Source organism: Eriocheir sinensis, unplaced genomic scaffold (assembly GCF_024679095.1).
Source record: "Eriocheir sinensis breed Jianghai 21 unplaced genomic scaffold, ASM2467909v1 Scaffold386, whole genome shotgun sequence".
In the NCBI taxonomy this organism is placed as follows: domain Eukaryota; kingdom Metazoa; phylum Arthropoda; class Malacostraca; order Decapoda; family Varunidae; genus Eriocheir; species Eriocheir sinensis.
This window is the reverse complement of record NW_026111705.1, coordinates 13,325-30,611: the sequence shown is the minus strand read 5'-3', so window position 1 is coordinate 30,611 and position 17,287 is coordinate 13,325. Positions and strand designations below refer to the sequence as shown.

Sequence of the window (17,287 nt, the reverse complement as noted above, 5' to 3'; positions counted from 1 at the left end):
GGATAACGAGTTATTACGACGTGTTTTTATCGACAAAGGATAACCTAACGGTGATGGAAGATGGAAGGAAATCGAATGAGAGGTGATTCATTAGGGAAGAAGCAGAATGATAAATGATACAAACAAGCTGAGGGACAGACTGGCCAGTAAACAAACTAACGCCGGCAGCTAGTTCGGGAATAGTTGGGACACTGAGCCCAATCAATGTACTCAATTTATACTGAAGGAAGTAGAGTAAAAGGTGATGAGACACACGATGTCTCATCCAGCGGCCCTCGACCATGCAGCCATCAAGGGCCGCTGAAGATGGCTGGGAGGTGTGTTGTGGTCAGGGGGGGAGAGTAGGGGTTTAGGGGAGGGGGAAGGAGAGGGAAGTGATCCACCCACGAAGGCCGAGTTACAAGTATATAAGGCGTGGGCTGGGCTGGACTGGCAGACACTTGGGCTGACGGCAGTGAGCAGACATCAGCACCAACCATGAAGACCTACGTGAGTACTGACAGTCACTCGCTTGATTCAGCACCACTCGGCCACTCTCTTCCTCCTCCACTCGCCTACATGTTCCAGCCTGTATTAACCCATCCACTCACACGATCTATCCTCACACAGTCTGTTTTTTATTCCTTCTCCACTTATCCACATTATTCAACCTGCAGCCACCCATCCACTCACTCACACGATCTATCCTCATTCAGTCTGTTTTTTTATTCCTCCTCCACTTATCCACATTATTCAGCCTGCAGCCTCCCATCCACTCACTCACACGATCTACCCTCACTCCATTTGCCACATGATCCAGTCTCAGTCATTCAGTCACATTATAAAAGATAGTTACTCGCTCATTCTCTCATTCACTCGATAAAATTTCTGTTGAGCGACTAATCCTTATCGGACATGTAGACTGAAGGATATGTTGGCTTCACTCTACATGCCGGCCATCTGTCCCCTCGCCTCCCATTACTGACGAGGTGGAAGGAGACTTAAGGGGTCCCATTGCTCTCTGCCGCAGGTGTGTGTGGCTCTGGGCCTCCTGGCAGTGGCGGCTCTGGTGCACGCTGACCCTGAGCCCGAGGCCCTCGCCGAAGCCGACCCCGACGCCCACCGGCCCTACTCCTACCACTACGGCTACCCCCACTACGGCCACTACTCCTACCGCCACTACGGCTACCCGCGCTACCACCACCACCACAAGCGGTCCGCTGACCCTGAGGCCAGTGCTGACCCAGAGCCCAGCAGACACTACTACGGCCACCACCACCACACCCCCTACCATTACCACCACCACCACAAGCGCTCCGCTGACCCCGAGGCTGCCGCTGAGCCCAGCAGGCACTACTCCTACGGTCACCCCCACCACTACGGCTACTACCACCACAGGCCCCACTACTACCACAACCACCACAAGCGCTCCGCTGACCCCGAGCCCAGCGCAGAGCCCAGCAGGACCCACTACTACGGGTACGGCCACCCCGGCTACCAATACTACAGGTACCCCTACTACCGCTACGGCTACTACCACCGCCACCACTAGAGCCGATCCCTTTCTTCACCCCACCATGACCCTGCAACGGGCAACTCCACCTCCTTCATCTCCTCCACTTTATCTTCCACCTCCCCCACGACCAACCTGCTGCGGGCCGCCACCTTCTCCTCCTCCCCCCCACGGCCGCCACTTGTCTCGACGCAGCGACTCGCTTCCCCGGGGCGGCTGGCGGGAGAGGCGCCGACACCCGGACTCATGGATAGGCCGGTCTTGCTCACGCCGGTTTTTCCCGCGTCCCCGTGTCGCCCCAGCCGCCCCGGAGCACCGGTGTGGGGCGCCGCTCCGCCCCGGCCCCCTCGCCCTCACGCCCTTTAAATAAAACGCTCAGTCTTAATGTTACTCTTTCCTTTTGCCCTAAGTTCATACTCGCCAATTTTGAGTGGATGGGTGAAGGGAGCAAACAACTTAATTGCACCAGTACTGTAAGCCACGAACAAGCACACGGTGAAAGGCCGTCATTTGTATCAGGTGATCACCAACATGCCTTTCAGTGTACTACTCTCAACATCCTTTTACCTCAAAAAGAACACACATAAAACTCAGGCAACCTTTTTTTTTCTGAAGAACTGTAACTTGTAGCGTTACCAGTCTTTTTCAAGCTTCTTCACCCGTCAAGATGAGCTTTGCTTCTGCCACAGTGTGACTGGTCTGCTCGAGACAATTGGAATCGCTTGTAACCCCGTGAGTGGCGCCTCTTCATCAACAACTCGTCCAGGAGCCTCAAAGCCGTGCTTCATAACGGGAACATGCATCCATCTCTTACCCTGGCTCACTCGGCGCAGCTCAAAGAGGAATACAGCAGCGTCAAGATCTTGCTGACTTTTTTGTGAACGAGAATGTTGACATTTGCCAGTTTTCAGAATGGGAATAGATAAATTTCAGAATTATCATTGTCCTGGTAACAAGAGCTAAGTTTAAAGGAGACATAAGCCATTTTTCATACATTCTAGGCGTAAGCAAATAGGAAATAACAGTTCCTATCCTAGGATAAAAGTCGTGTTACACAGTGAATCATTTAGTTTAGCTATAGAATGGGTGGCGGGTTAACTTAAGCTTCCCTGTCAGAAAAGTCACAAATACCTGTTTGTAGGGAGGGGATTTCGCCAGTATATCACCGTCACATCCACGTCATCCTGTTTCGCTCTCAGCGGTAAATAAAGAAGTATGTGTACCCGACCACTGACTGTACAGAGCACACATCGCCCTCCTTTACAGACTAATACGTAACAGATTAATAATTGATATATTGTAAGTGAAATGTACAGGCATTGAAAGGGAAATGCATACACACACCTGCACGTGCAGGAATAAGCATGGATAGAGTTGAATGATTTGTACAGGCTATGAAAAGGAAATATTTGTTACCGTTACAGCAGGACGATAGAGCACACGCCAGACGGGGTATTCTGAGTCAGGGCCAGAGTTACGGCGCGTGATTACCCTGAGTATTATGCCGTTAGGCCTAGCAAGGTCACACGTTATCAGAGAGAGAGAGAGACACACACACACATAGACACACATACACACACTACACACACACACACACACACACATAGACACACATACACACATAGACACACATACACACACTACACACACACACACACACACACACACACACACACACACACACACACACACACATAGACACATACACATACACAGACACATACATATACATTTAATTATACACACGCAATGTGTGGAGGGGGCGAAGGGTGGGGGAGTAGATAGATAGATAGATAGATATTGGTAATAACAACAATATCAACTGATTAAAGCATTACAAAAGCATTCTACCTATTAAAATGGTCTCCCCTTTCTCTCTCTCTCTCTCTCTCTCTCTCAAAAAAAAACAATGAGAGAAATCAGAAACAGAGAGGGAAACGGATGCCGCGCCGAAAACATTCGGCCGGCGTCCTGCCATCCCAGACTCGACAAACGTAGCTTTTGCGCCGTCACGGTGTTTACGATTAATTTAATATTCCCGTCTGGAGTTGTTCTGCAGTTGTCTGGTGTTCCCGCCCTCCTCCGCCTCGGCGGTGCTGGGGAGCGTCAGGGAGCCCAAGGTCTCCCTGGCGAGCGTCGCGGGGCTCAGGGGTTCCGGCAGGGCGTCTCGGCTCCCTCGGGGCGTCCATGGCGGTGCCGTAGATCCCGAGTGTCCAGGGGCGGGGGGAGGGGAGGGCGTTTGGTGTTGTGTGTTGGTATGGGCGGGTCTTTTCTGGGGTGAAGGAGATTCATTCGTATCAGCACACAGCACCAAGGAAAGGCGATTTCAGAAGAACTCCACGACAGGGATATTACAGGTGAACACACCGAAAATAAGGAAAATAAACTGAAAGAACATCAGAAATAGGACAATACAGGAGAGGAATTCCAGGAAATAGACAAGATAGAAGCACAGATGAGAAAAAGGAAAAAATAAAACAAAAACACACACAAAGATCCAGCATGAAGGCCTTTGGTGTGGTATATTGGTATGGCTGAGCCTTCTCTGGGGTGAAGGAGACTCCTCTGTAGCAAGATACGGCACCAGGTAGAGGCGATGTAGATACTCTACACAACACTGTCACACGACAAATAAAGAAAAATAACACCGGAGACAGGATAATACAGAAAAGGAATGCCAGAAAAAAGAAATCAGATACAAAACACAACATTAGCAGAACGAACAACTAGGATTAAGGACTTTGGTGTGGTATGTTGGTACGGGCGAGGCTTCTTTGGGGTGAAGGAGACTCGTCTGTAGCAGGATACGGCACCAAGAAAAGCCGATATACAGTTAAAACTACACCAGAAAAAGGAAAATGAAGAAAGAGAAAACCAGCACAAGGAAAATACAGAAAAAAACACCAGAAAAAAAAATACGATAGAAACACAACATCTTAAAAAGGAAAAAGTCATCATCCACATTTTGGGCTCTCGATGGGATGCTGACCCTGACTTAAATGTCGGGGTGGGATGCTGACCCTGACTTAACTGTCGGGGTGGGATGCTGACCCTGACTTAACTGTCGGGATGGGATGCTGACCCTGACTTAACTGTCGGGGTGAGATGCTGACCCTGACTTAATTGTCGGGGTGGGATGCTGACCCTGACTTAATTGTCGGGGTGGGATGCTGACCCTGACTTAACTGTCGGGGTGGGATGCTGACCCCAGCTTGAATGTTGGGGTGGGATGCTGACCCTGACGTAAATGTCGGGGTGGGATACTGACCTCTAAAGGAAGGAAAATGAGTTGTTGCGATGTCTTAGTTTTATCGACAAAGGAATCGACTTTTTGAGAACAAAGAAAGGATAACAAGTTATTGCGACGCGTTTTTATCGACAAAGGAATCGACGTTTTGGAAACAAGAAAAGGAAAATATGATTTTGAGTTGCTTTAGTTTTATCGACAAAGGAATCAACGATTTGTAAACGAAGAAAGGAAAATATGGTTTTGAGTTGTTTTAGTTTTATCGACAAAGGAATCAACGTTTTGTAAACGAAGAAAGGAAAATATGGTTTTGAGTTGTTTTAGTTTTATCGACAAAGGAATCAACATTTTGGCAACAAAGAAAGGATAACGAGTTATTACGACGTGTTTTTATCGACAAAGGATAACCTAACGGTGATGGAAGATGGAAGGAAATCGAATGAGAGGTGATTCATTAGGGAAGAAGCAGAATGATAAATGATACAAACAAGCTGAGGGACAGACTGGCCGCCAGTAAACAAACTAACGCCGGCAGCTAGTTCGGGAATAGTTGGGACACTGAGCCCAATCAATGTACTCAATTTATAATGAAGGAAGTAGAGTAAAAGGTGATGAGACACACGATGTCTCATCCAGCGGCCCTCGACCATGCAGCCATCAAGGGCCGCTGAAGATGGCTGGGAGGTGTGTTGTGGTCAGGGGGGGAGAGTAGGGGTTTAGGGGAGGGGGAAGGAGAGGGAAGTGATCCACCCACGAAGGCCGAGTTACAAGTATATAAGGCGTGGGCTGGGCTGGACTGGCAGACACTTGGGCTGACGGCAGTGAGCAGACATCAGCACCAACCATGAAGACCTACGTGAGTACTGACAGTCACTCGCTTGATTCAGCACCACTCGGCCACTCTCTTCCTCCTCCACTCGCCTACATGTTCCAGCCTGTATTAACCCATCCACTCACACGATCTATCCTCACACAGTCTGTTTTTTATTCCTTCTCCACTTATCCACATTATTCAACCTGCAGCCACCCATCCACTCACTCACACGATCTATCCTCATTCAGTCTGTTTTTTTATTCCTCCTCCACTTATCCACATTATTCAGCCTGCAGCCTCCCATCCACTCACTCACACGATCTACCCTCACTCCATTTGCCACATGATCCAGTCTCAGTCATTCAGTCACATTATAAAAGATAGTTACTCGCTCATTCTCTCATTCACTCGATAAAATTTCTGTTGAGCGACTAATCCTTATCGGACATGTAGACTGAAGGATATGTTGGCTTCACTCTACATGCCGGCCATCTGTCCCCTCGCCTCCCATTACTGACGAGGTGGAAGGAGACTTAAGGGGTCCCAATCCCATTGCTCTCTGCCGCAGGTGTGTGTGGCTCTGGGCCTCCTGGCAGTGGCGGCTCTGGTGCACGCTGACCCTGAGCCCGAGGCCCTCGCCGAAGCCGACCCCGACGCCCACCGGCCCTACTCCTACCACTACGGCTACCCCCACTACGGCCACTACTCCTACCGCCACTACGGCTACCCGCGCTACCACCACCACCACAAGCGGTCCGCTGACCCTGAGGCCAGTGCTGACCCAGAGCCCAGCAGACACTACTACGGCCACCACCACCACACCCCCTACCACTACCACCACCACCACAAGCGCTCCGCTGACCCCGAGGCTGCCGCTGAGCCCAGCAGGCACTACTCCTACGGTCACCCCCACCACTACGGCTACTACCACCACAGGCCCCACTACTACCACAACCACCACAAGCGCTCCGCTGACCCCGAGCCCAGCGCAGAGCCCAGCAGGACCCACTACTACGGGTACGGCCACCCCGGCTACCAATACTACAGGTACCCCTACTACCGCTACGGCTACTACCACCGCCACCACTAGAGCCGATCCCTTTCTTCACCCCACCATGACCCTGCAACGGGCAACTCCACCTCCTTCATCTCCTCCACTTTATCTTCCACCTCCCCACGACCAACCTGCGGGCCGCCACCTTCTCCTCCTCCCCCACGGCCGCCACTTGTCTCGACGCAGCGACTCGCTTCCCCGGGGCGGCTGGCGGGAGAGGCGCCGACACCCGGACTCACGGATAGGCCGGTCTTGCTCACGCCGGTTTTTCCCGCGTCCCCGTGTCGCCCCAGCCGCCCCGGAGCACCGGTGTGGGGCGCCGCTCCGCCCCGGCCCCCTCGCCCTCACGCCCTTTAAATAAAACGCTCAGTCTTAATGTTACTCTTTCCTTTTGCCCTAAGTTCATACTCGCCAATTTTGAGTGGATGGGTGAAGGGAGCAAACAACTTAATTGCACCAGTACTGTAAGCCACGAACAAGCACACGGTGAAAGGCCGTCATTTGTATCAGGTGATCACCAACATGCCTTTCAGTGTACTACTCTCAACATCCTTTTACCTCAAAAAGAACACACATAAAACTCAGGCAACCTTTTTTTTTCTGAAGAACTGTAACTTGTAGCGTTACCAGTCTTTTTCAAGCTTCTTCACCCGTCAAGATGAGCTTTGCTTCTGCCACAGTGTGACTGGTCTGCTCGAGACAATTGGAATCGCTTGTAACCCCCGTGAGTGGCGCCTCTTCATCAACAACTCGTCCAGGAGCCTCAAAGCCGTGCTGCTTCATAACGGGAACATGCATCCATCTCTTACCCTGGCTCACTCGGCGCAGCTCAAAGAGGAATACAGCAGCGTCAAGATCTTGCTGACTTTTTTCTGAACGAGAATGTTGACATTTGCCAGTTTTCAGAATGGGAATAGATAAATCTCAGAATTATCATTGTCCTGGTAACAAGAGCTAAGTTTGAAGGAGACATAAGCCATTTTTCATACATTCTAGGCGTAAGCAAATAGGAAATAACAGTTCCTACCCTAGGATAAAAGTCGTGTTACACAGTGAATCATTCAGTTTAGCTATAGAATGGGTGGCGGGTTAACTTAAGCTTCCCTGTCAGAAAAGTCACAAATACCTGTTTTTAGGGAGGGGATTTCGCCAGTATATCACCGTCACATCCACGCCATCCTGTTTCGCTCTCAGCGGTAAATAAAGAAGTATGTGTACCCGACCACTGACTGTACTGAGCACACATCGCCCTCCTTTACAGACTAATACGTAACAGATTAATAAGTATTGATATATTGTAAGTGAAATGTACAGGCATTGAAAGGGAAATGCATACACACACTGCACGTGCAGGAATAAGCATGGATAGAGTTGAATGATTTGTACAGGCTATGAAAAGGAAATATTTGTTACCGTTACAGCACAGGACGATAGAGCACACGCCAGACGGGGTGTTCTGAGTCAGCGCCAGAGTTACGGCGCGTGATTACCCTGAGTATTATGCCGTTAGGCCTAGCAAGGTCACACGTTATCAGAGAGAGAGAGAGAGAGAGAGAGACACACACACACACACACACACACACACACACACACATACACACACACATACACACACACACACACATACACACACACACACACATAGACACATACACACACACAGACATACATATATATTTTATTATACACACGCAATGTGTGGAGGGGGCGAAGGGTGGGGGAGTAGATAGATAGATAGATATTGGTAATAACAACAATATCAACTGATTAAAGCATTACAAAAGCATTCTACCTATTAAAATGGTCTCCCCTCTCTCTCTCTCTCTCTCTCTCTCTCTCTCTCTCTCTCTCTCTCTCTCTCTCTCTCTCTCTCTCTCTCTCAAAAAAAAACAATGAGAGAAATCAGAAACAGAGAGGGAAACGGATGCCGCGCCGAAAACATTCGGCCGGCGTCCTGCCATCCCAGACTCGACAAACGTAGCTTTTGCGCCGTCACGGTGTTTACGATTAATTTAATATTCCCGTCTGGAGTTGTTCTGCAGTTGTCTGGAGTTCCCGCCCTCCCCCGCCTGGGCGGTGCTGGGGAGCGTCAGGGAGCCCAAGGTCTCCCTGGCGAGCGTCGCGGGGCTCAGGGGTTCCGGCAGGGCGTCTCGGCTCCCTCGGGGCGTCCATGGCGGTGCCGTAGATCCCGAGTGTCCAGGGCGGGGGGAGGGGAGGGCGTTTGGTGTTGTGTGTTGGTATGGGCGGGTCTTTTCTGGGGTGAAGGAGATTCATTCGTATCAGCACACAGCACCAAGGAAAGGCGATTTCAGAAGAACTCCACGACAGGGATATTACAGGTGATAAACACCGAAAATAAGGAAAACAAACTGAAAGAACATCAGAAATAGGACAATACAGGAGAGGAATTCCAGGAAATAGACAAGATAGAAGCACAGATGAGAAAAAGGAAAAAATAAAACAAAAACACGCACAAAGATCCAGCATGTAGGCCTTTGGTGTGGTATATTGGTATGGGTGAGCCTTCTCTGGGGTGAAGGAGACTCCTCTGTAGCAAGATACGGCACCAGGTAGAGGCGATGTAGATACTCTACACAACACTGTCACACGACAAATAAAGAAAAATAACACCGGAGACAGGATAATACAGAAAAGGAATGCCAGAAAAAAGAAATCAGATACAAAACACAACATTAGCAAAACGAACAACTAGGATTAAGGACTTTGGTGTGGTATGTTGGTACGGGCGAGGCTTCTCAGGGGTGAAGGAGACTCGTCTGTAGCAGGATACGGCACCAAGAAAAGCCGATATACAGTTAAAACTACACCAGAAAAAGGAAAATGAAGAAAGAGAAAACCAGCACAAGGAAAATACAGAAAAAAACACCAGAAAAGAAAAACGATAGCAACACATCTTAAAAAGGAAAAAGTCATCATCCACATTTTGGGCTCTCGATGGGATGCTGACCCTGACTTAACTGTCGGGGTGGGATGCTGACCCTGACTTAATTGTCGGGGTGGGATGCTGACCCTGACTTAACTGTCGGGGTGGGATGCTGACCCCAGCTTGAATGTTGGGTGGGATGCTGACCCTGACGTAAATGTTGGGGTGGGATGCTGACCCCAGCTTGAATGTTGGGGTGGGATGCTGACCCTGACGTAAATGTCGGGGTGGGATGCTGACCCCAACTTGAATGTTGGGGTGGGATGCTGACCCCAGCTTGAATGTTGGGGTGGGATGCTGACCCTGACGTAAATGTCGGGGTGGGATGCTGACTCTGACGTAAATGTCGGGGTGGGATACTGACCTTTAAAGGAAGGAAAATGAGTTGTTGCGATGTCTTAGTTTTATCGACAAAGGAATCGACTTTTTGAGAACAAAGAAAGGATAACAAGTTATTGCGACGCGTTTTTATCGACAAAGGAATCGACGTTTTGGAAACAAGAAAAGGAAAATATGATTTTGAGTTGCTTTAGTTTTATCGACAAAGGAATCAACGTTTTGTAAACGAAGAAAGGAAAATATGGTTGTGAGTTGTTTTAGTTTTATCGACAAAGGAATCAACGTTTTGTAAACGAAGAAAGGAAAATATGGTTTTGAGTTGTTTTAGTTTTATCGACAAAGGAATCAACATTTTGGCAACAAAGAAAGGATAACGAGTTATTACGACGTGTTTTTATCGACAAAGGATAACCTAACGGTGATGGAAGATGGAAGGAAATCGAATGAGAGGTGATTCATTAGGGAAGAAGCAGAATGATAAATGATACAAACAAGCTGAGGGACAGACTGGCCGCCAGTAAACAAACTAACGCCGGCAGCTAGTTCGGGAATAGTTGGGACACTGAGCCCAATCAATGTACTCAATTTATAATGAAGGAAGTAGAGTAAAAGGTGATGAGACACACGATGTCTCATCCAGCGGCCCTCGACCATGCAGCCATCAAGGGCCGCTGAAGATGGCTGGGAGGTGTGTTTTGGTCAGGGGGGGAGAGTAGGGGTTTAGGGGAGGGGGAAGGAGAGGGGAGTGATCCACCCACGAAGGCCGAGTTACAAGTATATAAGGCGTGGGCTGGGCTGGACTGGCAGACACTTGGGCTGACGGCAGTGAGCAGACATCAGCACCAACCATGAAGACCTACGTGAGTACTGACAGTCACTCGCTTGATTCAGCACCACTCGGCCACTCTCTTCCTCCTCCACTCGCCTACATGTTCCAGCCTGTATTAACCCATCCACTCACACGATCTATCCTCACACAGTCTGTTTTTTTATTCCTTCTCCACTTATCCACATTATTCAACCTGCAGCCACCCATCCACTCACTCACACGATCTACCCTCACTCCATTTGGCCACATGGTCCAGTCTCAGTCACTCAATCATATTATAAAAGTTAGTTACTAGCTCATTCTCTCATTCACTCGATAACATTTCTGTTGAGCGACTAATCCTTATCGGACATGTAGACTGAAGGATATGTTGGCATCACACCACGTGCCGGCCATCTGTCCCCTCGCCTCTCATTACTGACGAGGTCGAAGGAGACTTAAGGGGTCACATTGCTCTCTGCCGCAGGTGTGTGTGGCTTTGGGCCTCCTGGCAGTGGCGGCGCTGGTGCACGCTGACCCTGAGCCCGAGGCCCTCGCCGAAGCCGACCCCGACGCCCACCGGCCCTACTCCTACCACTACGGCTACCCCCACTACGGCCACTACTCCTACCGCCACTACGGCTACCCGCGCTACCACCACCACCACAAGCGGTCCGCTGACCCTGAGGCCAGTGCTGACCCAGAGCCCAGCAGACACTACTACGGCCACCACCACCACACCCCCTACCACTACCACCACCACCACAAGCGCTCCGCTGACCCCGAGGCTGCCGCTGAGCCCAGCAGGCACTACTCCTACGGTCACCCCCACCACTACGGCTACTACCACCACAGGCCCCACTACTACCACAACCACCACAAGCGCTCCGCTGACCCCGAGCCCAGCGCAGAGCCCAGCAGGACCCACTACTACGGGTACGGCCACCCCGGCTACCACTACTACAGGTACCCCTACTACCGCTACGGCTCCTACCACCGCCACCACTAGAGCCGATCCCTTTCTTCACCCCACCATGACCCTGCAACGGGCCACTCCACCTCCTTCATCCCCTCCACTTTATCTTCCACCTCCCCCACGACCAACCTGCTGCGGGCCGCCACCTTCTTCTCCTCCCCCCCACGGCCGCCACTTGTCTCGACGCAGCGACTCGCTTCCCCGGGGCGGCTGGCGGGAGAGGCGCCGACACCCGGACTCACGGATAGGCCGGTCTTGCTCACGCCGGTTTTTCCCGCGTCCCCGTGTCGCCCCAGCCGCCCCGGAGCACCGGTGAGGGGCGCCGCTCCGCCCCGGCCCCCTCGCCCTCACGCCCTTTAAATAAAACGCTCAGTCTTAATGTTACTCTTTCCTTTTGCCCTTAGTTCATACTCGCCAATTTTGAGTGGATGGGTGAAGGGAGCAAACAACTTAATTGCACCAGTACTGTAAGCCACGAACAAGCACACGGTGAAAGGCCGTCATTTGTATCAGGTGATCACCAACATGCCTTTCAGCGTACTACTCTCAACATCCTTTTACCTCAAAAAGAACACACATAAAACTCTGGCAACCTTTTTTTCTGATGAACTGTAACTTGCAGCGTTACAAGTCTTTTTCAAGCTTCTTCACCCGTCAAGATGAGCTTTGCTTCTGCCACAGTGTGACTGGTCTGCTCGAGACAATTGGAATCGCTTGTAACCCCCGTGAGTGGCGCCTCTTCATCAACAACTCGTCCAGGAGCCTCAAAGCCGTGCTGCTTCATAACGGGAACATGCATCCATCTCTTACCCTGGCTCACTCGGCGCAGCTCAAAGAGGAATACAGCAGCGTCAAGATCTTGCTGACTTTTTTCTGAACGAGAATGTTGACATTTGCCAGTTTTCAGAATGGGAATAGATAAATTTCAGAATTATCATTGTCCTGGTAACAAGAGCTAAGTTTGAAGGAGACATAAGCCATTTTTCATACATTCTAGGCGTAAGCAAATAGGAAATAACAGTTCCTATCCTAGGATAAAAGTCGTGTTACACAGTGAATCATTCAGTTTAGCTATAGAATGGGTGGCGGGTTAACTTAAGCTTCCCTGTCAGAAAAGTCACAAATACCTGTTTTTAGGGAGGGGATTTCGCCAGTATATCACCGTCACATCCACGCCATCCTGTTTCGCTCTCAGCGGTAAATAAAGATGTGTACCCGACCACTGACTGTACTGAGCACACATCGCCCTCCTTTACAGACTAATACGTAACAGATTAATAAGTATTGATATATTGTAAGTGAAATGTACAGGCATTGAAAGGTAAATGCATACACACACCTGCACGTGCAGGAATAAGCATGGATAGAGTTGAATGATTTGTACAGGCTATGAAAAGGAAATATTTGTTACCGTTACAGCACAGGACGATAGAGCACACGCCAGACGGGGTATTCTGAGTCAGGGCCAGAGTTACGGCGCGTGATTACCCTGAGTATTATGCCGTTAGGCCTAGCAAGGTCACACGTTATCAGAGAGAGAGAGAGAGAGAGAGAGAGAGAGAGAGAGAGAGAGAGAGAGAGAGACACACACACACACACACACACACACACATACACACACACATACACACACACACACATACACACACATACACATAGACACATACACACACACAGACACATATATATACATTTTATTATACACACGCAATGTGTGGAGGGGGCGAAGGGTGGGGGAGTAGATAGATAGATAGATAGATATTGGTAATAACAACAATATCAACTGATTAAAGCATTACAAAAGCATTCTACCTATTAAAATGGTCTCCCCTCTCTCTCTCTCTCTCTCTCTCTCTCTCTCTCTCTCTCTCTCTCTCTCTCTCAAAAAACAATGAGAGAAATCAGAAACAGAGAAGGAAACGGATGCCGCGCCGAAAACATTCGGCCGGCGTCCTGCCATCCCAGACTCGACAAACGTAGCTTTTGCGCCGTCACGGTGTTTACGATTAATTTAATATTCCCGTCTGGAGTTTTTCTGCAGTTGTCTGGAGTTCCCGCCCTCCCCCGCCTCGGCGGTGCTGGGGAGCGTCAGGGAGCCCAAGGTCTCCCTGGCGAGCGTCGCGGGGCTCAGGGGTTCCGGCAGGGCGTCTCGGCTCCTTCGGGGCGTCCATGGCGGTGCCGTAGATCCCGAGTGTCCAGGGCGGGGGGAGGGGAGGGCGTTTGGTGTTGTGTGTTGGTATGGGCGGGTCTTTTCTGGGGTGAAGGAGATTCATTCGTATCAGCACACAGCACCAAGGAAAGGCGATTTCAGAACAACTCCACGACAGGGATATTACAGGTGAAAAACACCGAAAATAAGGAAAATAAACTATGAGAACATCAGAAATAGGACAATACAGGAGAGGAATTCCAGGAAATAGACAAGATAGAAGCACAGATGAGAATAAGGAAAAAATAAAACAAAAATAGGCACAAAGATCCAGCATGAAGGCCTTTGGTGTGGTATATTGGTATGGGTGAGCCTTCTCTGGGGTGAAGGAGACTCCTCTGTAGCAAGATACGGCACCAGGTAGAGGCGATGTAGATACTCTACACAACACTCACACCACAAATAAAGAAAAGTAACACTGGAGACAGGATAATACAGAAAAGGAATGCCAGAAAAAAGAAATCAGATACAAAACACAACATTAGCAAAACGAACAACTAGGATTAAGGACTTTGGTGTGGTATGTTGGTACGGGCGAGGCTTCTCAGGGGTGAAGGAGACTCGTCTGTAGCAGGATACGGCACCAAGAAAAGCCGATATACAGTTAAAACTACACCAGAAAAAGGAAAATGAAGAAAGAGAAAACCAGCACAAGGAAAATACAGAAAAAAACACCAGAAAAAAAAACGATAGAAACACAACATCTTAAAAAGGAAAAAGTCATCATCCACATTTTGGGCTCTCGATGGGATGCTGACCCTGACTTAACTGTCGGGGTGGGATGCTGACCCTGACTTAATTGTCGGGGTGGGATGCTGACCCTGACTTAATTGTCGGGGTGGGATGCTGACCCCAACTTGAATGTTGGGGTGGGATGCTGACCCCAGCTTGAATGTTGGGGTGGGATGCTGACCCTGACTTAACTGTCGGGGTGGGATGCTGACCCCAGCTTGAATGTTGGGGTGGGATGCTGACTCTGACATAAGTGTCGGGGTGGGATACTGACCTCTAAAGGAAGGAAAATGAGTTGTTGCGATGTCTTAGTTTTATCGACAAAGGAATCGACTTTTTGAGAACAAAGAAAGGATAACAAGTTATTGCGACGCGTTTTTATCGACAAAGGAATCGACGTTTTGGAAACAAGAAAAGGAAAATATGATTTTGAGTTGCTTTAGTTTTATCGACAAAGGAATCAACGTTTTGTAAACGAAGAAAGGAAAATATGGTTTTGAGTTGTTTTAGTTTTATCGACAAAGGAATCAACGTTTTGTAAACGAAGAAAGGAAAATATGGTTTTGAGTTGTTTTAGTTTTATCAACAAAGGAATCAACATTTTGGAAACAAAGAAAGGATAACGAGTTATTACGACGTGTTTTATCGACAAAGGATAACCTAACGGTGATGGAAGATGGAAGGAAATCGAATGAGAGGTGATTCATTAGGGAAGAAGCAGAATGATAAATGATACAAACAAGCTGAGGGACAGACTGGCCGCCAGTAAACAAACTAACGCCGGCAGCTAGTTCGGGAACAGTTGGGACACTGAGCCTAATCAATGTACTCAATTTATAATGAAGGAAGTAGAGTAAAAGGTGATGAGACACACGATGTCTCATCAATGCGGCCATCAAGGGCTGCTGAAGAAAGCTTGTCCGGCAGGGGTGTTGTGGTCAGGGGGGAGAGTAGGGGTTAAGGGGAGGGGGAAGGAGAGGGGAGTGATCCACCCACGAAGGCCGAGTTACAAGTATATAAGGCGTGGGCTGGGCTGGACTGGCAGACACTTGGGCTGACGGCAGTGAGCAGACATCAGCACCAACCATGAAGACCTACGTGAGTACTGACAGTCACTCGCTTGATTCAGCACCACTCGGCCACTCTCTTCCTCCTCCACTCGCCTACATGTTCCAGCCTGTATTAACCCATCCACTCACACGATCTATCCTCACTCAGTCTAATACCTCCTCCTCCACTTGTCAACATGATTCAGCCTGCAGCCACCCATTCACTCACTCACACGAGCTACCCTCACTCCATTTGCCACATGATCCAGTCTCAGTCATTCAGTCACATTATAAAAGTTAGTTACTCGCTCATTCTCTCATTCACTCGATAAAATTTCTGTCGAGCGACTAATCCTTATCGGACATGTAGACTGAAGGATATGTTGGCATCACACCACGTGCCGGCTATCTGTCCCCTCGCCTCCCATTACTGACGAGGTGGAAGGAGACTTAAGGGGTCGCATTGCTCTCTGCCGCAGGTGTGTGTGGCTCTGGGCCTCCTGGCAGTGGCGGCTCTGGTGCACGCTGACCCTGAGCCCGAGGCCCTCGCCGAAGCCGACCCCGACGCCCACCGGCCCTACTCCTACCACTACGGCTACCCCCACTACGGCCACTACTCCTACCGCCACTATGGCTACCCGCGCTACCACCACCACCACAAGCGGTCCGCTGACCCTGAGGCCAGTGCTGACCCAGAGCCCAGCAGACACTACTACGGCCACCACCACCACCCCTACCACTACCACAACCACAAGCGCCCGCTGACCCCGAGGCTGCCGCTGAGCCCAGCAGGCACTACTCCTACGGTCACCCCACCACTACAGCTACTACCACCACAGGCCCCACTACCACAACCACCACAAGCGCTCCGCTGACCCCGAGCCCAGCGCAGAGCCCAGCAGGACCCACTACTACGGGTACGGCCACCCCGGCTACCACTACTACAGGTACCCCTACTACCGCTACGGCTACTACCACCGCCACCACTAGAGCCGATCCCTTTCTTCACCCCACCATGACCCTGCAACGGGCCACTCCACCTCCTTCACATCCACTTTATCCTCCACTTCTTCCACGACCATCCTGCTGCGGGCCACCTCCTCCACCATCTCCTCTACTTCCTCCTCCTCCTCCCCCCCCACGGCCGCCACTTGTCTCGACGCAGCGACTCGCTTCCCCGGGGCGGCTGGCGGGAGAGGCGCCGACACCCGGACTCACGGATAGGCCGGTCTTGCTCACGCCGGTTTTTCCTGCGTCCCCTTGTCGCCCCAGCCGCCCTGGAGCACCGGTGAGGGGCGCCGCTCCGCCCCGGCCCCCTCGCCCTCACGCCCTTTGAATAAAACGCTCAGTCTTAATGTTACTCTTTCCTTTTGCCCTAAGTTCATACTCGCCAATTTTGAGTGGATGGGTGAAGGGAGCAAACAACTTAATTGCACCAGTACTGTAAGCCACGAACAAGCACACGGTGAAAGGTCGTCATTTCTATCAGGTGATCACCAACATGCCTTTCAGCGTACTACTCTCAACATCCTTTTACCTTAAAAAGAACACACATAAAACTCTGGCAACCTTTTTTTTCTGATGAACTGTAACTTGTAGCACAGATGCTGTCAGGAGTGAACA

At 50.1% G+C, this 17,287-nt stretch overlaps 2 protein-coding genes and 1 long non-coding RNA gene across 4 annotated transcripts; 2 read left to right on the top strand and 1 right to left on the bottom strand.

Moving 5' to 3' along the window:
* The first annotated feature begins 354 nt into the window (after window positions 1–354).
* LOC126992029 (uncharacterized histidine-rich protein DDB_G0274557-like) lies at window positions 355–16,752 on the top strand. The gene is made up of 3 exons (XM_050850703.1): window positions 355–489; window positions 1,010–1,488; window positions 16,612–16,752. Exons 1-3 carry the CDS (start codon window positions 478–480, stop codon window positions 16,652–16,654), a joined length of 534 nt encoding a protein of 177 aa, XP_050706660.1. The 5' UTR covers window positions 355–477; the 3' UTR covers window positions 16,655–16,752.
* On the bottom strand, window positions 3,727–10,566 carry LOC126992031 (uncharacterized). Of its 2 annotated transcripts, none has more exons than XR_007746095.1 (2): window positions 9,730–10,566; window positions 3,727–4,760 (listed from the first exon to the last, which is right to left on the bottom strand). It is a non-coding gene; the product is annotated as an uncharacterized LOC126992031 (long non-coding RNA). The 2 variants fall into 2 exon arrangements; XR_007746096.1 differs by having other exon boundaries at window positions 9,761–10,566.
* On the top strand, window positions 5,461–11,834 carry LOC126992027 (uncharacterized histidine-rich protein DDB_G0274557-like). Its single transcript, XM_050850701.1, has 3 exons — window positions 5,461–5,595; window positions 6,122–6,600; window positions 11,665–11,834. The coding sequence occupies exons 1-3, from the start codon at window positions 5,584–5,586 to the stop codon at window positions 11,705–11,707; spliced, it is 534 nt and encodes a 177-aa protein (XP_050706658.1). The 5' UTR covers window positions 5,461–5,583; the 3' UTR covers window positions 11,708–11,834.
* Window positions 16,753–17,287: the final 535 nt, after the last annotated feature.